This window comes from Urocampus carinirostris, chromosome 9 (genome assembly GCF_059441175.1).
Source record: "Urocampus carinirostris isolate Australia breed hairy pipefish chromosome 9, RoL_Ucar_1.0, whole genome shotgun sequence".
Taxonomy (NCBI): domain Eukaryota; kingdom Metazoa; phylum Chordata; class Actinopteri; order Syngnathiformes; family Syngnathidae; genus Urocampus; species Urocampus carinirostris.
In genome coordinates, this window is record NC_142357.1 from 35,186,288 (window position 1) to 35,209,927 (window position 23,640).

A 23,640-nucleotide genomic window follows, 5' to 3' on the forward strand; every position below is an offset into this window, starting at 1 on the left:
CAGTAATCAAACGGTGAAATTGTCATCCTCTAAATTGTCTATACCGTAAACTCCGGACTATAAGCCGCTACTTTTTTCCCAAATGTTCAGCCCTGTAGCTTTTTCAGTGAAGCTGCCAATTTATGTATTTTTTCTAACGGCCACCAGCGGCGCTCGAGTACAAAAGGTAAGATTTAGACCGGTGGAATACTTGCGCCAGAGAAGACTGCAACTTCTTAGCTTATGCTAAAATTGTCTGTATGACAAAGGTTCGTTCCGATAAGGGGGTTAACGCCTTTGATGGCGACAGGCAAAAGGAGGAATGTTAGAACGGTTTACCGCGAATTCACAATTACGGTATGTGTTTTTTTTTTTTTTTTTTTAACAGATACGTTTGGTGCGTTGCGAGCGTGTTCCTAGTAGCGCGTCAACTTTCACAAGCACGGTTTGGGATGAAATTTATGTTATTATTATTAAAGCTTTGAAAACTCTCTCGGTGTACCGTCTATCTTAAATATGTGTAACCATGTATAATATGTATTTGCAACTGTATATTTTTGTAATGTATTTATTTTAAAGACTTATTCTGATATGTTTTCTACGGGCGAATCAAAAAGAAGGGGCGGAGCAAACGCGGGCTGACGGGAAGTGGGGTAAAACTGAGTTGGATCTGTTTGTTGTCGCGGCGGACAATAGTGGAGATATATATCCCACCCTTAACTTTGGAAATATACATTTTTTTCCATTGGATTACTTTCAACGGGACCCAGACTCTACGGGTCTGCATCAAACGTTAAGTACCAGTATAATTTTCCGTTCATGTTGCCGGCTTTTGTTTTTGAATTGTGTACTACATGTTTAGTTACAATCGCGGGACCTTGAGTTCCAGTTAAGCTTGCGATTGTGCCACATGTTTCAATGTAAACGCATGCGGCTTATATACAGGTGCGGCTTGTGTAAGTACAAAAGCGGTAATTCCTCTAAAATGGGGTGGGTCCATCAAAAATAATAAATAGAAATGTGGAACTTCAACATCTTGGCAAAGGGACCTGAAAAATATGATATAGACTCTTTCCCGTCCTTAATGGCTTGCATGATTGCAGCAGACACTCCTATTTTTACTTTCCGTCTTCTCAGTTTTTGAACGATTGCAAGTTTGAATGTACTCTCTAACCCGTCGTAAAATATACAACGTTCTCCATCAATCGAGCACCTTTCCCGGTGGTTTTTGTTTCCCTCCTTGCATTCAATTTGTCCGACTGTTTGTCTCTGGAATTGCAAAAGATTGATGGCGCTACTTATTTTGGACGCTGCAAAGCAACCTGACATAACTACCTGTATGGAGCAATAGCGTTGATGTATGCTAAAGAATTGAAGTTCTCGACACGGCTATAAGTCACCCTAATGATCCTAGCTTAAAATAATGCATGTTCTGGTCCGGGATGATGAAAAGGGGGGCCCCTCTGACTCATTAGTATCGGGGGGTAAAGATAGATGACCTAGATATAGAAGCAATGCCGATTTTTTTTTTTTTATTTATTTATTTTTTTAACATAGCCTAGCACTCCGAGTGTCACCAACCTGCCTGTTCGGAACTACAACTTTATACTGTTATTACTCACTACTCGTAAATTGCAGTATTTGTGTATCGCACGTTGAAAAATAGTTAGTAATCCATTATCCCCAATAGTCAATTGCTGTGAGCAGGGGCTGAAAGGAGCACGTTTTTGTGGGGCCTGGCTGTTGCATTCCCCATCCTGTCCACCAAATGTGAACTCAACATGTGTGGCCATGATCCATTATTCCCAATCCAAATTGCTTCAAAGGGGGGACATGAGGAAGACTCTTTGGTCAGGGGGTGTTCTGGCCTGTCTAAAATGAAATGCATGGTTTTGGCTGTTATCCCCAATCGCAGAACGCTGCAAGTTGGAATTGAAAAAGCACACTTTTGTTTTGTTCTGTGGCTTTTTTTTGTATTATGTTCAAAATGAACTGCATTCGTGCAGCCACAGTCCATTAATCCCAATCCCATATTGCAGGCGAGTGTCGGGAGGCGTGACGTTCAGGCCCGCCTAAAATTGAATGCACGGTTGTGACTGTGATCCGCTATCCCCGGCAGAATATAATTGAGAGCAGGAGCTGTCAGAGTGCTTTTTTCAGTCTAGGCTCATGCGGCCCGCTTAAAATGAATGTCACTGTTTTGGCCATGATCCATTATCTTCAGTCCACTATTTTTGCAACAGGGGGCGGGCAGCTCTTTTTGCTGTCCTGTCCACCTCGTGAACTGCACTCATGCTGTTGCGATCCCTTACCCCCATATTCTTACTACGCGGGACCGGCAGAAAGTGCTATTTTCGGGAAGCCTGCCATTCTGGTTTGCCTGATATGAAATGCACATTTGTGGCCACAATCCATTAGCTCTGGTCGACTATTGCTGATAGCAAGACCGTCAAAGCCCGATTTTCCATATTAGACCACTGTGGCCTAACTCAAATGAACTGCACTGCTTTGGCTGTGATCCCTTATTCCCATTGGACTGTTGCTGAGATTGGCGGCTAAGAAAGCAAATTTGTGTCAGTAGTGGCGTCTTTTTGTCTGTTTTAATTATTTAAATGAACAGCACCAATGCGGCTGTGATCAATTATCCCTGATCCCATATTGCTGTGTATGGGAAACGGCAGAAAGTACTCCTCAGGCCCAGCTAAAATAAAGTGCACGTAGTGGCTGAGATGCATTATCCCTGGTTGACTGTTGCTGAGAGCAGGGGCTGGCGGAGTGAAGCTTGCCTAAAATATGTGGTTGTGGCCGAGATCCATTATCCCCAGGTGACTATTGCTGCAAGTGGGGGATGGCAGAGCACTTGTTATAAATGGGGGCGGGGGCTACTTTTCAGATTTCCGCATACCCTGAGGGGGTTCTGGTTTTCATAAACAAGGGATTCCACCGTGGTGGGATTTTTAGTTTGAATGCCAGTTCCGGTGTCATTAACCCAACAGCGCATTGAGCAGCGCCACTAAGTCTTTGTAAAGAGCACTTAGCTCCCTAGCGTTAGCCGCAAAAAAAGAATATCTGTCAAGGGCCATCAGTGGACATTTCCGTCCCAGTGTCCGTATTAGACGCTAAGCTTTAAATGTACTTCACCGTTTGCCCAGGAAAGAACACGCATTGCTCACGGGCGCTTTTATTGTCAGGAAAGGCTGATGCGTTTTTTCATTTATTTTATAATTATTCAGAGCATTTTTTCTCAATTTGGATCCAAATCCGAAGGGACAGAGACAAATACCATCGGCAAATACACTGCAAAAAAGTACATGGATAAATATATATATACAGTATGAATATAAAAGACTGCACTGCTTTGGCTGTGATCCATTATTCTCATTTGACTGTTGCTGAGATTGGCGGCTAGGACAGCAAATTTCTGTCAGTTGTGGCATCGTTTTAAGACAAAGAAAACATTGCGCTATTTTTCTTATTTTGCTAGGTATAAAAGTTGAAAATGAAGAAAAAAATACTATACTTTATTTCAATTATTTTAAATGAAAAATGTTTGAATGGAATAATGGTAAATATCATAAAGTACCATGCAAATGTTACTATTTTGCGCGTTAAAAACATCAAAAATAATAGCAAATAAAAATGCTGTATTATTTTACTTATTTTAAAATAAATATAAGTTAGAAATAAGGTAAATAAAAATACAGTGTGTCACAAAAGTTAAAAAATGATGCTAAGATTTCATTATCCTGTTTAATAAAACATCACTGAGCAAACATGGCTTTGACACAATGAAAAGAAGTATGTCAACAAAAGCCATGGCTTACTGGAAAGATCCTCTGGTCTGATGAGACAAAGATGAATTTATTTAGCTCAGATGGTGTGAAGCATGTATGGCGGCAACCAGGTGAGGAGTTCAAACATATTTGTATCGTGCCTAACGTCAAGCATGGTGTTGGGAATGTCATGGTTTGGGGCTGCATGAGTGCAACTGGAATCGGTGGGTTGTATTTCTCTAAGGAAACACAAACTCAAGGTTGTACTGGAGCAGAGATTGATCCCCTCTTTCTAGAAAAGGGGTCGCAGGGCAATGTTCTAGTCTGACAATGACCCTAAATACACCACTAAGGTAACCAAGGATTTTCTGAAGGTGCTAAGGGTAAAGGGGATGGACTAGCCCAGTATGTCTCCAGATCAAATAGAACATATTTGGGGCATCCTGAAGCTAAAGGTGGAGAAGCACAAGGTCTCCCAGCTATGTCATGTTGTCATGGAGGACTGGAAGAGCATTCCACAGTCAATTTGTGAGGCTCTGGTGAAATCCTGGACCAGGAAGATCAAAGTGGCTCTGCAAAATCATGGTGGCCACACAAAATATTGAACTTCAGGAACATTTACTTTAGGGTGCACTCACCGGTACCGGGGGTTTAGCTACTAATGGCTATATTTTGAGTTCTGTGAGAGAAAAAATACATTCACAATGCTATATCAGCTTTACACAGATTACCTTTCATTGTGTTATAGCGATGTGTCTTCAGTTTTGTTCAATCAAATATTATTATCAACTCCCTGCAGGAATTTGAGGGGTGTACTCGCTTTTATTTGTGACATACTGTTTAATAAAATACTGTACTATTGTAATTTTCCCATTTCATTAGACAAGACTTGTGAAATATTTGGATTAAAAACAGGTAAAATGCAATATTATAAGAAAAACAATTTAAATTACTCTAATAACAATACAGAAAAGTCTGATATGAGAAATGTATATTGATCACTTTGATTTTCCGTCCATAAGATCTTCTTTCATATATATTTTTATTCACCGAGGCTCTGTTAACTGAATCCTTACTTCTTTTTCTATGGTGTTTGTCCAACAGAGGGAGACGAAACCGGAGTCATGGACAGCCTGATGGAAGCGCTGCAGTCGGGAGCCGCATTCCGAGACCGGCGAAAACGGACGCCGCGCAATGGTAGGACAAAAACACAACTTTATGTCTAAAGCGATAGAAAGTTAAATTGATTTTTGAAACATCGTGTTAGCTGAACTCCGGTTACTCCAACTCGAGTTAATCGAACTTGAGTGAGTCAAACCTGTTAGTTGAACTTTAATTCTGTTTTATTTGTAATTTGATGCTAAATAGATGAGTATGGCACATAATTATCTTCGTTGAAATAAATTCTCCAGTTATCCTTTGCAAACTACAATTAAATAAAAGTGAAGACTCAATTGTCATTTACATTTGACCCTCATGATAGGAATGCAATAACAATTCGATAGGAATTCAATAACCGTTGAAAAATGATGCGTTGTGATTTCTGGATTTTTCTTTTTAGTTTATCTCCTTCACAGTGGACATGCACCTACAATGATCATTTCAGACCCTTCCATGAATTTTAAGTGGGAGTAATAGAAAAATAGCGGGGTGTTCATCGACTTATCTTCTTCTATGTATTTTCCTCATCTTTAATTTTAAACACAATCATGTATTATGTCTACACTCACTTGATAACATGGATTCAATTTATTTGTATTTATTTTTTTAGATTTGAGCACAGTAGATTCATTTTTTATCATACATTTTTGTTCTTGTTATACAAGCGAGTGTATGCATTTTTTGCTTCCTTAGTGCTCTGACAATATTGAGGTAAACACACTGTATTTTCTCATACTTAGGCCCTTTCATATTTTTTTTTTATTTTATTTTGATTTTTTCAAACAATGCCTTTATTAATTTAATTTCACCGATTATAGATTTGCTTGGTCCGCTATCATAAATGGCATTTTTTTTTAAATTGAATTTATTTGTTTATTTTTTAATATATATATTTTTTACTTTTTTTAAAAAATTAAGTATCTGATTCATTTTGGGGCATTATAATTCAATGTATTCATCTCCCTAAAACTGTATTTTTTAAAATAATATATGGGATTTATGGAGGTAATAGTGTTTATTCATCTTCCTGAAAATATATAATGTTGGATTATGTTTGCGGGTGTGTATTTAACAATACCTGAACTATATTTTTGGGTATTTAAAAACATTTTTTTTTGTATTAAGGAAAATACCCTATGTATTTTTTAAGTAAATGTTAGTTGTCGATCCTCCCAAAAATCAGATGTTGGTGTTATATTTATAATTGTATCTATTATTTGTCAGGAACATGAACAGGCTCAGGACCCAAACGCGTGACATTCTCACACAAGGCTTTTATTTTGCGGGAAATGAGGAGTCATGCACTTTAGACAACGGTCTGGCGTGGAAAGACAGGAAGCTAGAGACCGACGAGATAGATTCCAATTGCCCGAGTTGATATCGGACAGCTGGGGTTGATACCGGACAGGACGGGACAGACAGACAGGATAGATCATGAAACAGGATATAAAAAATAAACAGGACAAACAAGACGGGAACAAAAACTGGAAAGAATAATAAACAGGACAAAAATAGACGGGAACGAAACTGGAAACCGATATTAAACAGGACAAAAATAAACGGGAACAATACCAGACTGGAAATACCAACAGGAAAACAGTGCCGAGTCAGAACCCACGTCTTGCGGGGCAGAGGTTCCTTGACGGACTGACCAAGTAAGAGAGAGCGCACTGAGTTTAAAAAGACAGAAAGCCAGTCTGTTAATGAGCCGCAGCTGGCGCCACACGGGCGGGGCCAATTGGGCACCATGGCAACCGTTACATTATTTTTGTATTTATTGATTCATTCATTTAAAAATCCAATTAATTTTGGGGGGAATGATAATTTTTTACGTATCCACCCCGCCAAAAAATGCTCGAGGTTTTTTTTTTTTCTAATATGTTTTTATTTATTATTTGTATTTGAATTACTAAGAAAAATCCAATGCATTTTTCAGGGACTAATGGAGAATACTTGTCTTTTCTAATATTGCTCTTTTTAATTTAACATAATTGTCTTCAAAGTATTTCCATTATTTTCAAGGACAGTGAAAAAGGGCACTTCTTGAGAAAATACAATCTGTTTGCCTCTCTACTGTTTAATCTTTCCTTCTTGCTGTTTCAATGACAATTGCTCACTTCTGAGAATCATTTCCCAAACATATTTCTGTCTTTCTCTCTCTCCATACTTCTTTTTTTCTCTTCTTTTTTGGCTTTCAATGGCCGCCTCCTCACAGGTGATCAAAGTCCTTCCAGTCCGAGCTCTCGCTGGCCGGCCGCTAACTACGGTTACCGAACCTTAGGTGTGTCTTTTTAAGTTTATTTTCTCTTTTATTTTACTTTTCCTTCTGCTTACAACAGCAACTTTGCTTCCAGCTGCTTTAATTCAGGTTGTGTAATTCTTCATCCTTCATTGTGCACAGCACTGCCATTCACCTTTTCTGCAGCTTTGACATTACACCCCCGGGATATGGCATGGCAACCTCGCCTTACAATGTTTTCAATTTAAATTAGATGGAGGGGTTTTCGGCCCCTCTTTATGGCCTGATTTTGCACTCCTAAAATAGACTCCTGTGTGCTATTGGTGGGAATCATATTAAAGCTGGTCTGCTATTGGTTTGTATCAACTTTCCCCTCTCTTCAATCAGTTCAGAATCGGAAGTGCTTTGTTAAGACTTAGAGATTTTTGTGTTGGGTCCAGAGGCTCTCAGTACAGTGGAACCTCGGTTCTCGACCATAATCCATTCCAGAACCCTGTTCGAAAACCGATTTGTTCGATCACCGAAATCATTTTCCCCATTAAAAATAATGTCAATCGTTTTAATCCGTTCCAACACCCTGAATGTTTACCTTGAATGTTTAACGTAAACTTAAAGCTAACCCAGGCTAATCGTACGTTCGCGTTATCGTAATCTTCCGTACGAAAGATTACGCTAACATGAACGTGTAAAAATAAAAAAATCAGGTCGTTTACACGTCATTTAGCACCCGGGTCTCCACAACAAGTAGTGAGCGGTTCATTGGAAAGGGGGCTCCATTCCAACACCCTCAATGTTGGGCTCCGTTCTAACACCCTGAATGTTTGAGGTAAACTTAAAGCTAACCCATGCTAATCGTACGTTCGCGTTGTCGTAATCTTATGAATAGGATTTCTTACCTTTGTGGTGGTCAGCAGAAGGCGCTCGCACACCTCCTTCATATTTGGCTATTATTTATTTCTTATATGCAATAGTTGTACGCACTACTTTTCTTTTTTCACCTGTAGCAACTTTGCTGCTTGCACTGACTTTCTTCGGAGGCATAATAAGGGGCTAAAACACCCGTACGCCGCTCAGCATCGCACCCTAGCGTACGCACTCACGCATTACCGGCGTTCGAACTCCGATTTTTTGACCGAACCAAGCAAGAATTTTTAGAAATTTTTGGTCGGACACCGATTTGTTCGAACTGAGAGGCGTTCGAAAACCGAGGTTCCACTGTAATGCTAAAGGGGGAAGCAAAAACATGACAACCATGTAAAGAAATGTGTGATTCTCAGTAAATACGAAGTAAGTGTAACGACCCTCAATCATGCGCGACACAAGGTTCACAGTCACTGGGTTTATTGCCTGTATTCAGTAAACAAAACAATACAAAATTCAGGGCGTCTGTGCACGACTCCAATCATCTTCAGCACGATGTTATTGAGCTGAAGGTACGGCAAGCGTAAAAGCCCATAAAGTGCCAAACAAAATAGACAGTTACACACGCCCATGGCTTAAGAAATGAATGCGGTACAAGAATTTTAACAGAAATGCAACAAAAACACAGATTTTGTGAGAATTAAAAAAAAAAAAAACTCAAGACAATCAATTTGCTTACTTCATTGAGTTGCATGGCGGTAACCCATCAACAATTAGGGGCTGTTATCAAAAGTAGGTAGCTAATTAAAGCAAGGAAATCGTTCAAAGACATAACAATCCCTATAAGTGGAAGTTTTAAAGTCACTTTATTATATTTTCGACCATTGCGGTCTCCTTCCCTCTCTGCATCCACCTGCTACTCCACCACGCCAGCTCGGGTAACGTCACACCATTGGTAAATAAAATTTCATTTTTCAGTCAAGTCATGTTTATTTATATAGCCCTTAATCACAAAGAGGCTCAAACATCCGCACAGGCCACAGATTATTGCAATTTATAGACTATTATTACAAAATCCCCTGATCTAAGACCTACATGAGGGGAAGGAAAAACTCAAAGACCTCAATTTGAAAAAAAAATGTATTTATTGATATGCTCATACACAACTAGCAAAATAGAACTGACTTTATAATATTGTGTTATTGTAATGTTTTTAATGGGGTTCAGAACACATTAGCTACTTATTGCCATAGATTTGTACCCCCCTCAATATAGGGCGATGTCACCTTGCCATACCCACCTCAGAACAAATTCATGTCATATCCTGGGGGGTCCATCCTTTTTTCTTTCAACCAGTTCATGAACAAACTTTTCTTAGTAGCTCCATTGACACCTGACTTTTCTGAGTTGTTTGCAACCTAGTGTGTCTCAATTGCTTATTAAGTCCTTTCATTTTCACCTTGCCAAGTATTTTTTTTTATTGAATATGCAAAATTTCGTCAAATTTATTCAGCCAAAATTGCATTCAACAAGCTTTTCAATTTTCCGACTAAGTGGTTGAATGTGTTTTAACTACTTGAGGAGCCTTGGAAAGTGGATATATATGACATTTCCCCTCCTTTTGTTTAAATGTTGACTGTTATGTGGTAGGAGGTAAGATTTGCTAAAATGTATACTGTAATCATGTCCGAATTTGTTTTGAAATCCCATCAAATGATCCTCTATGGACAGTTGTGTGATTATTATTTCTTTTAACCTTCATTCATTCACTCGGTGTCATTGATACTCAAAGACATCAAAGACATTCATTGGTTCTTGCTTGCTTTCTAGTTTGCATTTACTGTTGATGCTAATGGTTTAGCCTCATAAGGACAGTTAGCATGGGTGGTTTTGAAGTTGATTTTATATTGAGGGGGAGGGATCGGTCCAATTGTGGTTTTATTGAATGATCTGGGGTTTCCCTAGGGCTATACGTGTCAAGACCAGAACGGAATCAGGACCCAATTGCGTAACGTTTACCACAAGCTTCATTGAAAGGAAGATATGATATGTGATATACGGCATATATGTCGCAAAACTGTCTGAGGACCTGAGGGAGGCTATGTCAATTGCTCAGGAACATGCAAAAAAGGAACAGGGCAGACAGACTCGACTCTATAACAGTGCAGCAAAAGGGCCGTCAATTGAAGTTGGAGATAGAGTCCTTGTGGCGAACAAAAATGAGAGGGGCAGGCGAAAAGTGGCTGATAGGTGGGAGTCTACCATCTACACTGTGATTGAGATGAACCCTCAAACACACACATACAAAATTCAAGACACCATCACAGGGAATGAGAAGGTTGTTCACCGTAACCTGCTGATGTTAGTTAACTTTCTACCAGTTCAAGACCAGACCTCTCTCCAGTCTGATTTGTCTTTGTCCTTTGCGCAATCATCTGCTTCTGTTTGTTCTCCAATGACCAGTCCCACTGTCTCCGAAGAATCTCATGTTCAAGTGCCTGCTCAGCTAAACCGGTCTGGATGTGCGGCAGATGATGGGCAGAGTCTTGTAAGCATCTCAGGCCCTGACAACTACACTGATCTCCCACCTGCGTCTGGGGAGAGAACCAGAGAGTGGGTGCATGGGCTGAACTCTGAAAGTTCTGATCACTCTTGTCATTCCTTAACCACTCACACTCACGACACTGCTGTTAGGGATGACATTTCGACTCGAACACAATCCGGTGTTTGCTGGACGCGGGAAGCAAGTCGCTCTCTTACTCGGATTGTGATCGGAATACGGAAGTGGATCTTCCGTAATGAGCGGTGTCAGGGACGGAAAACAGGTCGGTAGCCGGGACAGGAGAGCAAAAACATGGTCGGGGTCGGAAACGGGTCGTAAGCCAGAATAGGAGAAGAGACGTGGTCAGGGACAAAAAGAGGTCGAAACCCGGACGAGAGAGAAGACGTGGTCAGGATCCAAAAACGTGTCAAAGCCGGGGAACAGACGGGAGCAAAAACAGGTGTGAGTCAGGGTCGAAAAAAGTTTGCCTAAAGTAAACTGAAGTTCGCAATTGGACTGACAACAGGTGACAGAAAGGAGTGGGTTTAAATAGGGACAGGGAGCCAATCAAAATTCGAAGCAATTGGCGCTAAATCAGCAATCATGACAGTATTGTATTGCAATATGGTTATTTATATAATTTGTGGTCTTTTTAGAAATTTTGTTGCTGCCAAATGCTATTGGACTGTTTTTTCATTGCACCTATATTGCAATTTAGGACAGTCTCCTAGCACAATATTTTGACTATTTGACCTGACATTATTTCTTTATTATTATTACGTGTTTATCCGGGAGTGCCGTGTCTAATCTCATTGTAAACCATGTTCACCAAGTTATTATCAATGACAGTAAAGTACATTCTGTCACGTCCAGATCAAAGGGTAGACCCAATCGTATAACGTTTCTCACAAGTTTATTGAGATAGAGAGAGGAAGGGCAGCGACCACGATCCGGTGCCCGCTAGATGCGGGAAGCAAGTCGCTCTCGTACTCGGATTGTGATCCGAAGGCGGAAGTGGATCTTCCGTAATGAGCGGTGTCAGGGACGGAAAACAAGTCGATAGCCGGGAAAGGAGAGCAAAAACATGGTCAGGGTCGGAAACAGGTCGTAAGCCAGAATAGGAGAGTAGACGTGGTCAGGATGAAAAAACGGGTCGAAGCCGGGGAACGGACGGGAGCAAGAACAGGTGTGAGTCAGAGTCGAAAAAAGTTTGCCTAGACTAAACTGATTGTGATCCGAACACGGAAGTGGATCTTCCGTAGCGAGTGGTGGCGGATTCAGGGACGGAAAAACTGGTCGGTAGCCGGGATTGGGAAAGCAGGGCGTGGTCGTGGTCGTAAACGAGTCGTAAGCCAGAGCGAGAGAGTAGACGTAGTCGGGGACGAAAAGAGGTCATAAGCCGGGACGGGAGAGCAGACGTGGTCAGGATCAAAACAGGTCGTAGCCGGAGACAGACAGGAGCATAAACGGGACAGGTTGGAGTCAGGGTCGAAAAAGGCTTGCCTAGTGTACACTGAAGTTCGCAGACGGACTGACAACAGGGGATTGATAGGACTGGGTTCAAATACTGACAGGGAGCCAATCAGAGCCCACAGCGGTTGGCACCAAATGAGCGGGCACAGGTGATTCCAATCGGTAATCACGAATAATTCAAATCTAATACCAAAACAAAAGCATCGTCCAATCATTGAACCCTAAAATAGTCTCATCTCATCTCATTAGCTGTACCGCTTATCCTTATTAGGGTCGCGGGGGGCCTGGAGCCCATCCCAGCCATCTCCGGGCAGTGGGCAGGGGACACCCTGAACTGGTTGCCAGCCAATCGCAGGGCACACGGGGACAGACAACTCACTCGCTTAGTCACACCTAGGGACAATTTGGACCGGCCAATTCACCTGAAATGCATGTCTTTGGAATGTGGGAGGAAACCGGAGTGCCCGCAGGAAACCCACGCAAGCACAGGGAGAACATACAAACTCCGCACAGTAAGTCCGGTAGCTGGATTTGAACCCACACAGGAGGTTCCCAAGACCTTAGAACTGTGCCGCACACGCGCTAACCACTGCGCCGCCGTGCTGCCCTCTAAAATAGTCTCGGGGAATATTTTTTTACCTGTGACTGGAAAAGTCAAGAAGTCCAACCCCGCAGTGAATTCATCCGGCGTAGCAAATGTTTCCCCTCCTACCCGCCACCGCCTCCTTCATCCGCCATTTTAAAGCTTGATTAACTTAGCGTGCATGGCAAGCGCCCGCTGCAAGCGAGTGCCTCCGTCGTCCACGAGTTGATTGAAACGCAGCGAGTGTCTGCTCGTCGTCTTTCAGTCTCGACTCCCCTCCAGCCGACTTCCTCCGGCACCGGCGCAATCCTTGCTGCTGCCAGTCACAATTACTCCCAATTCTAGCAGCATTTCCCATTTCCTTGTCTCCACTTTGTATGAGATGGAAAAGCTCACCCCGGAGGCTCCGTGCATGTGTTACGCAATTACACCAGACAGTTCTAATCCAGTGTGGAAAAATGGAAAGATTAATGGGAGTTTTTGGAAGCATTCAACGCATAGTGATATAAAATGGGAAGATTGCGACTCTGTGTTTGAAAAATGCAGTATTCCCTCGATTTTCACGATGAATCGGTTCCATAACCAAATGTAATAAGAGAAGTAAGGAACGAGAGCAATTTATACATGTTTGGTACTAAAATGAGCATAATTTCCGAGTGTTCACTTTAAATATCCTGCAATTGAGTTAACAACAAAATGAGTATCATCATAAAAATACTTTCCGTGTGCAATTGAAGGAAAATGCTTTACATATTTTCAGTAAGTTCTGTTTAAGGTTGTCCATTATTTTGAGTGTAGTGGATGTAGTTTGTTGTATTTCAAAAGTAGTTATTCTTGATAGTTTATATCAGTCTGGAAAAAGGGGAGAGAGATAGAGAGAGAGAGAGAGAGAGAGAGAGAGAGAGAGAGAGAGAGAGAGAGAGAGAGAGAGAGAGAGAGAGAGAGAGAGAGAGAGAGAGAGAGAGAGAGAGCGGAATACATAGAGCAGAATACATAGATAGTGGAATACATAGACAGACAGAGAGAGAGAGAGAGAGAGATAGATATATAGGGCGATAGATAGATATATAGATAGATAGATAGATAGATAGATAGAGCGATAGATAGAGCGATAGATACAGCAATGGATCTAGAGACAGGTAGATCTAGAGAGGGGTAGATCTACAGATACTCAGATCTATCTAGTAATAGATGGATTTAGGGATAGATGAAAATAGAGCAGGGGTCCCCAATCTTTTTCAAATTGAGAGCTACTCTGTGTTACTAATTGGGCAAAGGACACTTAGTTTTATATACATTTCTTAAATAAAAATATGTTATTACTATGTTGGTACTATGTTATTACCAGGCTAATTGTATGAAATAGGGTTAAATATACTCAGTCAACCACTGAAAAAACAATGTACTACAAAACCCCATTGACCCAGCACTGGTGAGCTATTTTCAGGACAGGTCCACAGGCACCTCAACTGTCCAATGTTAGAGACCTTGATCTAAAGAGAAAGATATGGATCTAGAGAGAAGTTGATGAATCTAGAGAGAAATGGATGGATCTAGATATAGGTGGATGGATCGATGGATGGGTGTGTTGGTTGATTTTTCAAGGGAATTTGCATTATTTTTTTCCAGCCCTCAGGGCAAAATGGTACACTTGTATCCATCCATATATGTTGTAAGTCTGTGCTTCTGGTAGGCCACGTATGAAGACACCTTGTAAACAGGATGCAGCTACAGAGCATATTTTTGGGGCCTACCTTTTGATTTTTGTTGAGTGATATGAATTAAACTATCCTTTATTTGATGTAAATCCTTAAATGTGGAAACTACGGCTTTTTGAGAGATGAGAGTCTCACATGTGCGATCTTTACTGCTTTCGAAAACGATTTAATCAGATTTCTCCAATCACCACTCAGTAGAAAAAGGGGTTTTAAAGTAATTCTGCAAACTACGGATTTATCTGTGGAAACTACTAATAGAAAATCAATCTACAATCCACCAAGGACACGAAATTCAAACTACCGTAAATTCCGGACTATAGAGAGCACCTGATTATGAGCTGCACCCACCACATTTTGAGAGGAAAAACGATTTTGTACATACACAAGCCGCACCTGTATATAAGCCGCATACGCCCACATTTAAACATGTAACACAAACACAAAATTAACCCAAACCCGACTTTAAGTCCCGCGATTGAAACTAAATGTCCTTCGTTAAAGTCCACAGTCCTAAAATCACAGCCGGCAAAATGAACGGAAAATGATACCGGTACTTAAGGTTTGATGCAGACCTGCAGAGTCCAGATCCCGTTGAAAGTAATCCAAGGAAAAAAGTGTATATTTCCAAAGGTAAGGGTGGGAAAAATATATCAGATGAACACATTTACTCACGCAACTCCTTTTTCTCTAACCAACTTTTTACCCCCTCTTCTTTCCCTGTCTGTCCCTCACCTTTAGTGGTCCCCACTTAAACTTGGCATCCCGCGTTTGTTCCGCCCCTCATTTTTCGTTCACCTATATCAGAATAAGGTTCTAAAATAAACACAAATAAATACATTACAAAAATATGCAGTTGCAAATACATATTATACATGGGTTACACATATTTACAAAGAAAGACGGTACACCGAGAGAGTTTTCAAAGCTTTAATAATAATAATAATATAGCTTCGACAGGGCAGTTAATGGTAGCAACACTTGAGCGCCACTGGCGGCCGTTAGAAAAATTACATAAATTGACCGCATCACTGAATAAGCCGCAGGGTTGAAAGTTAGGGAAAAAAGTAGCGGCTTATAGTCCGGAATTGTGCCAAAATCAAGTTTTTTTTTTGACAGACTTGGATAAAGTTAGCCTGTCCGTGTTCCATTTTCTCCCGCCTCCCCTCGGTATGGCTGTTACCAAGGTATATGGCGCAAGATTGGCAGATTTAAGAAAAAAGCCCCCCCATACATCCTGGTAATAACATAGTACCAACATAGTAATAATATAATATTTATTTAAGAAATGTATATAAAACTAAGTGCCCTTTTTTCCAAAATCAAGCTTTTTTTTGACAGACTTGGATAAAGTTAGCCTGTCCGTGTTCCATTTCCTCCCGTCTCCCCTCGGTATGGCCGTTACCAAGGTATCTGGCGCAAGATTGGCAGATTTAAGAAAAAAGCCCCTCATACATCCTGGTAATAACGTAGTACCAACATAGTAATAACATAATATTTATTTAAGTAATATATATAAAACTAAGTGCCCTTTTTGCCAAAATCAAGCTTTTTTTTGACAGACTTGGATAAGGTTAGCCCGTCCGTGTTCCATTTTCTCCCGTCTCCCCTCGGTATGGCTGTTACCAAGGTATCTGGCGCAAGATTGGCAGATTTAAGACACAAGCCCCTCATACATCCTCCGCCATCGATTTTTGGTCAGTGATGAAAGCCGCACTCAGCGGGTCGTTCATCGCGAGGGGGCATCCCAAAAGACGCATCTATCACATTTCAAAGAGAGGCCAGACCATCTTATATATTTCCAACATCATTATCTCTCCCCGAACCTCCTCCGGCCCTCCTTCCTTTCCTTTTCACCTACCCGGGTCAGCCCATCAAAAAAGTTCCATTATCACTTCAGTATACTAAGTCTCTTAAGGACTTATTTAACATTGAAGAGGGGGAGGGGATAACTCTCATTAAAATGCCGTGGTAGCGATATAACGCTCGCTCGGGTCACGGAATTAAAGGCCGACTTTCTAATCTTTCAAAACCTGCGTTTAATTCATCGGTTTAGATCAGTGAGCGGACCCCCCGCAAGGCCAGCTTTAATTAAGATGAAATTACCGACTTTTGCATAAAAACTTTAGAGAAATGGAGGAATCTGAGTAGGTGGTAAGCAGGGTTGGGTAGGGTTACTTTAACTGGATTACTTCCAATTACTTTTGGATTACTCCGATACCAAATATGCTAATAAAAGACAAAAGAAACTAAATATGAATAAAATGATGACTCACAACACGTGGTAAGCTTTCTCTCCTGGCTGTGATCTCTTTGATCGCCAGCAAAACTAACATAAAATGACAAAAACAAAATGAAACCAACATCATTTTTGCCACTCCATGTATTCTGTTACTACCCAAGTTCACACAAAATTTACGAATTTTATTCATATTTAGTTTATTTTGTCTTTTATTAGCATAATTGGTATTGGAGTAATCCCAAAGTAATTGAAAGTAATCCACTTAAAGTAACCCTACCGGTAAGGTAACCAAGGGTGGCGTTTGATGGAAAAGATCCCTACTACTCTGTTGTTTAGCTGTAGCCCCATAAAGTCCATCCATCCATCCATTCATCCATCCATTATCTGCACTGCTTATCCTCAGTAGGGTCGCGGGGGTGCTGGAGCCCATCCCAGCTGTCTTTGGGCAGTGGGCAGGGGACACCCTGAACTGGTTGCCAACCAGTCCCAGGGCACACTGAGACGGACAATTCATTCGCTCCTTTACATCTAAGGACAATTTGGACTGGCCAATTAACCTGACATGCATGTTTTTGAAATGTGGGAGGAAACCCATTCAAGCACGGGGAGAACATGCAAACTCTACACAGGAGGTTCAATCTCATGACCTCAGAACTGTGCCGCTCACGCACTAACCACTGCCCCACCGTGCTGCCGCCCCATAAAGTCATTTTTTTAATACTTATTTATCATGGGGGTTTGAACGCTCAACAGCACAGGTGTCAAACAGGGGCCCACGGGCCGGATCAGGCCCGCTAAGGGATTGAGTCCGGCCCGCGAGACAACACTCAGAGAAGCGCAAGAGAAAAAAAAGCTGCAGGTTGAAATATGTCAACTTGATGTTGCCAAAGCCAGGTGCCTCGAACAAAGACACTGTACTTGTATTTATTTCTCTCTCTCTTTCTTTTCCACCCCTTTTCTCCCACTCTGTCTCTGTCTCTCTCACTCTCTGTGTCTCTCTTTTTCTCTTCCTCCGTTGCTCTTTGTCTCTTTCTCTCTGTGTCTTTTAACCTCTTTTGCTCTAACTTCCTTTTTTCCTTTTCTCTCTTCTTCTTTCTCTCTTAATATCCTTTTACGCTTTCTTTTCTCTTTTCTTCTCTCTTTTACTTCTTTATCCCTTTTTCTTTCTCTTTAATCTACTAGTCCAGCCCCCGACAGAATGTTTGTTCTATCGTGTGGCCCCCCAGTTAAAATGAGATTGACACCCCTGCTCTACAGTATAGGGAAGACATGTGATTTAGTGTACTAGGTAAAGTGAAATATCAATGTTTTACGTTCCAAACCCACCCGTATCCAAGATAAAGACATCAGAATAACAAAACAGTATAAAGCAAACACTATGCCCACATAAACCTGTATACTTGAGCTGGTAGAGTGGAGTTAGCGGGTGGACACAGAGGGACGATTGCAAGGGCTGATTAAAAACTGGTTTTAAAACTTCCAGTTGTGAGGATTGTCTGCCCTTAGAATATATTACTGGTAACCGCCTTCTTATTCTCAATGAAAGTCCCAATTGTCAGTTGGTTTTGGCCATGAGAAGTCGCTAGGGTATTGATTCATATGTTATATTTGTATTCATTGATAATTGGAAGCTTAATTGATGTGGTTATTTGGGTAAGTTGCTTCCTCTTTAGCATTAATGCAAGTCTTAGAACCATTAAATTAGAAAAACAAAACATACTGTATTTTATTTTATGCAGTCTTAACGAAGAACCCACAGTTCTGAACCAAATGGAGAGAGAAAGACATTGTGGGAGGTAGTTCAGCCAAAAGATGCTGTGACTTAAACCAATAGCAGACCGGCATTTTACAAGATGACAGCCAATAGCAGACGGGTATATTAACTGTGTCACTCTACATAAGTACAAAGGCAGTTCAAAAACCTTGAATGTGTAATGTTGAGAAAACGGTGCCAAAAACATCGTATTCTATGTCGTAAATTGAAAATGTCGTAAAGTGGGGTCGCCATATCCTGGGGGTTTATTTGATCCCTTTTGTTTTTACCAATACCAAATGTTTCATGTACTTTTTAGCCAATCGGAATGCACAACAAAATGTGTGTTGTAACTCTAAAAAGTAAACAGTGTTATAGCGAGGGATTACAGCACTAAATTTTAAAATCATATTTTAAATGGATCTCACTCATTTTAAATCAATGGTCCTAGAATGCATTTTTCCAAAATATATGGACGTATTTGCATTCAATAGAGCGAATGGTTCTGTCTTTCGGAATGGACTTTGTGTACTTAGAGTTGAGGTGGCTCGGGCATCTGGTACAGGAGGTATTTTGGGCATCTCTCACTGGCATGAGATCCTTGAAATGACCCAGGACACGCTGAAGATATATTTCTTGGCTGACCTGAGAGCGCCTCCAATTCTTGTTGGATAAGCTAGACGAAGTGGCTCGGGATACGGAGATTTGGGTGGCACAGAATGAATGGACACCAACATTCTCTCCTCAGCTCTAATGCCAAGCACGTTTCAATTCGATATCTGAAAGCGGAGAACTAAGACCTCCTACCGGCGTCCACTCCCGGTGTTAATAGACGCTATTCATCGGAGTCGCCCCGGAGGCAATCCGGCAGGGAGTGGAGCTAACGTTTTATCAGAGCAAAATGCCCACGGGACGCAGAGCCTCATGCTGTTGCTCCGACGGCTTTGGCAGATTTGAGATATTAAAACGCGAGATGAGACATCAAAGTGCTGCTCTTTGAAATCTATAACCTGCTCTCCTTAAATAAGGGAAGAAAAGGTAGATAAATATAAGCACATCGACCTAAAAAGACTTACCCAAACCCAATATTGGCATTTCCTTTTACCTATTTATCGTCAAGTCATGTTTATTTGTGACGCCCTTAATCACAAAGAGTCTCAAAGGGCTGCACAGACCACAGATAACTGCAAACTACAGACTATTAAGACACCATCCCCTGATCTAAAACCGACATGAGGGCAAATAATACACAGATATTCTCAACATAAAATAGAGGTTCTTCGTTTGCTATAGAATAGAAGTGTATTTTAAGCTTAGATTTAAAAGGTTCCACTGAGGTTGTAGCTCGGATTTCAGAGAGCAGAGCATACCACAACACCGGGGCCCGAATGGAGAACGCTCTCGAATTTTCCGATTTCTTCTTGGCTCTTGGGATAGCTAGTAGACCAGCATTTTCAGAGCAAAGGCTCCGGACTGGAACATAGGGGGAGATTAAATCTGAAAGATATGAGGGAGCAAGTCCATGCATGATTTTGTATAATACCAACAGAACCTTAAAATCACATCTTAAGCTAACAGGGAGCCAATGCAGGTTAGCTAAAATCAGGGTAATGTGATCACGTACGATTAGCCTGGGTTAGCTCTATGATTACGTTGAACATTCAGGTAAACATTCAGGGTGTTGTAACTGAGCCCAAAATTCAGGGTGTTGGAACGGAGCCCCCTTTCCACTGAAGCGCTAGCCACTAGTGGTGCTAAATGACTTGTAAACGACCTGATTTTTTTTAATTTACACCTTCATGTTAGCGTAATCTTTCGTACGGAAGATTACGCTAACGCGAACGTACGATTAGCCTGGGTTAGCTTCATGTTTACGTTCATGGTAAACATTCAGGGTGTTGGAACGGATTAAAACGATTTACATTATTTTTAATGGGAAAAATGATTTCGGTGATTGAACAAATCGGTTTTCGAACAGGGTTCTGGAACGGATTATGGTCGAGAACCACTGTATAGCAATAAATTCTGAAGCAAGAACATTGGCTAAAGTTGTGAAAATAATATCCATCAATTGAAAATTCATTATTATTACAGGTTATGCAGTGTTAAAATAAGTGACAATTACCCTTGATGTTCATCCGGAGCAGTAAAACTTTGTTTCTTAAACCTTCCCACCAACCCCAAAATTGTTAACATAAACCTCCCCGGCGGAGTTAATGAAACGATAATTCTACTCGGCCACCGGAAAGATCATCGACGCAAACGCCTTCTGCTTATTGAGCAATCAATGAACTAGCTCCTACTAGCTTATGAGATCCAGTAATATCCCGGAGTATATTCACCGCCTCTTTCTCTCCTTGCTTAGTCCCCTAACAATATTGCTTCTCAAGTGTGGGGGCAGTTATGAAAGGTCACCCTAAGTGTAAATTGTCAATAGTGGATCAATTTTGCAGGGCAAATACGCTTTGGAGGTCCCATAATGGAGGCTTTTATCTCATTCTTACCCGGGGGCACATCTAAACAATGGGCTTGATATGCTTCTTTCTGTGATGAATTCCTATTAGAGCTGTAAATTTGCAGTGTTTAAAGCCAAAGAAATGCCCAATAAAGGGCCCGGTTGCGAGAGTGTCTCACACGCTGATAAATTGCTCTCGCGTAATATAATCTAGCCCGTGACATCATAGTCTGTGTTGAAGGATGGACGAGTTGCTTTGCTTGTATTAAAATTCAATGCATTGCTCGTTTGGTGGTGAAAGAAGCAGGAGAAGATTAGGGATGCACCAAATGTTTGGCAAGGAAACATTTTGTGCGGGGAATTATTTTGATATACTGCCAAAAAAATGATAAAACTGAAAGAGAAATTCTAATAGAACGATGTAGTGATGATATCAAGTCTGAGGTGAGGAGAGTCATGTGAAGCCGGCTTTAGTCAGGGGGCGAGTTTGTACTCGATGAAGCTGCTTATTTTTAATGTTGCTCACAAAACAGAAGCTCTGCCAGGTCCTTTTCTCAAAAACTCATATGTTTCTCTAATCGTTTGTTTTAGCCACTAGCCGGACTTTGGCTAATGTTTACATGCTTACAAAGGTAGCTAACTATCTACAGCTTAGCCATGTTATTATTTTTTTTTTTTGCAACTAGTTATCTTATATTTGACTGTTTTTCTATCATGATTGAAAAAAAAGCATGTGACTAAATAGCATATTTGTTATTGTTTCTCTTATATGGTTTAGCAAGAAACCATTGTGGTATCAGCGGTCGTGTTCACAGTACTAGCATTAGTAGTTAAATTAGTTGTTAAATCAATCATCTTTCAAAAAGTGATAAGAAATGTCAGAATGCTAATGCATTAATATTTAAATCGTCAAAACCAACCGTTTTCCTTTCATGGTTTACTAAAACCCAAAATTATGACTGCTAAGCATCATTGTAACCATTTACTTTCTTTTCTAAAAGAAAACAATTGGACTAATTAGCATAGTTCTTGTCATTTCCCTTTTTTGTTTTACTTAAAGAAAAATAAAATCAAAACATTTAGGAAATATATCTACTTTGTGGATTGGGTTTCAGTTAAAATGGAAGCTTTTTAATCTAAATTTGTGTGGTTTCACATTAAACTTCAATGCAAAGGCATTAGCATTAGCATAACAGCACTATTCATAATGCTAGCAATAACCTTAGGAGTTAAAGTTCGTAAAACTGGCATTTTTTCGCTTTTATTCAACATCAACTGCTAAAGTAGGAAAGTCAAAGCAAGTCATCAAAGTGATGCTATTGGCTAATGAGGCTAGTTGTGCATTAGCAAAAATATGCGCTCAATCAATGCCTGAAAAGATTAGCATAAACCTTAGAGGCAATTTGACAACAGTTTATTTGAGATTACGATCTTGTCTAAGTCCATCACGAGAATCTACTCCCATCTTGTTGACAAGATCGTGGTTGTGCGTTATTGTCAAATGTTAGGCTACTATTATTATTTCATAGAAGAATTCGCTTTTGTCCAGTTTGGCGGTTTTGTTGAATTTTGTCCAAAAATACTGTATGTGGTGTGGCTCTCCCCAAAAATATTTTTGCTTTTATGGCTCTTTGGGTATTGCGGCACGGCAGATGAGTGGTTAGGGCATCCGCGGCACTGTTCTGGGGTCATGGGATCGAATCCTCCAGTGCGGAGTTTGCATGTCCTCCCCGTGCTTGCGTGGGTTCCCCCCCACATTCTGAAAACATGCATGTTGTCGTGATTACTGATGCGTGGCTCCTGTGCCTGCTCCTTTGGCGCCAACTGCCTCGGACGTTGATCCGCTCCCTGTTACTTTTTAAACCCCCGTCTTCCCGTCACCGGTTGTCAGTCCGTCTGCGAACCTCAAATCACGCTAGGCAAGTTTTTGACCTTGACTGACTCCTGTTCTGGCTCCTGTTTTTTTCCCGGCTTCGACCCCTTTTCTGATCTTGACCACAATTCTTGCTTCCCTGTCCAGGCTACTGACCTGTTTTTCCTGCTCCCGACACCGCCCTTGCTACCATTTCCGCGTCTGAGCAACCTGCTCCGGATCGTGTGTACAATCCTTTCTCTTCTTCAAAATAAAACTAAGAGAAACGTACGCAAGTGGGTCCTGTCTCTGTTCTGGTCTTAAAACATGTCAGGTTAATTGGCCGGTCCAAATTGTCCCTAGGTGTGAATGAGCAACTGAGTTGTCTGTCCCTGTGTGCCCTGCGACTGGCTGGCAACCAGTTCAGGGTTTCCCTACCCACTCCCGAAGACAGGTGGGATTGGCTCCAGCACCCCTGTGACCCTACTGAGGATAAGCAATGCAGAAAATGGATGGCTCTTTGGGTCTAAAAGGTTCCAGAACGCTACTCTAAAAAAGAATAAAAAATGGAAAGTACAATTTATAAAAGAGACATATGAACTCCTTATTGCAGCTTTTCTCGAACGCATTTACACAAATGACACGTTATTTCCACCGTGGCTTTTTGTTCCGAATTGAAATCATTCTAATAATATGACCGCGGAAGCGAAGCTAGAACTGTAATTACTGAAGCAAAGTTCTTTGTGAGAAGAACAAAGGAAGAGTTAAAGATGGAGCGCTTTTAGGTTAAAATAAGAACGCTCCTACATGGTTCAACCCATTTGAACGAGTTACTACCTCCATCGACTAAGGTCCATTTGCTGTGCTCTTCCCATTCTTTTATTTATTTATCTGTTTATTTTAGTCAGGTTTAACTATTGATGACCCTCAAAGGATATGATGGCTATCTCTGTTTGCTGAAATAAGCAAAGACTCTAAAAGGGCCCAAGTTGAGTGAACGTTTTACGGGAAA

The 23,640-nt window shown here is 41.0% G+C and overlaps 1 protein-coding gene across 1 annotated transcript in view; it reads left to right on the plus strand.

The window, feature by feature from the left end:
- LOC148360149 (protein diaphanous homolog 2-like) overlaps positions 1-23,640 on the plus strand; it is a 169,746-nt gene that overhangs the window by 61,924 nt on the left and 84,182 nt on the right. The window contains exons 3-4 of the mRNA XM_088343589.1: positions 4,857-4,949; positions 7,129-7,194. Coding sequence (XP_088199715.1) covers positions 4,857-4,949; positions 7,129-7,194 — 159 coding nt within the window. The remainder of the gene's footprint in view (positions 1-4,856; positions 4,950-7,128; positions 7,195-23,640) is intronic.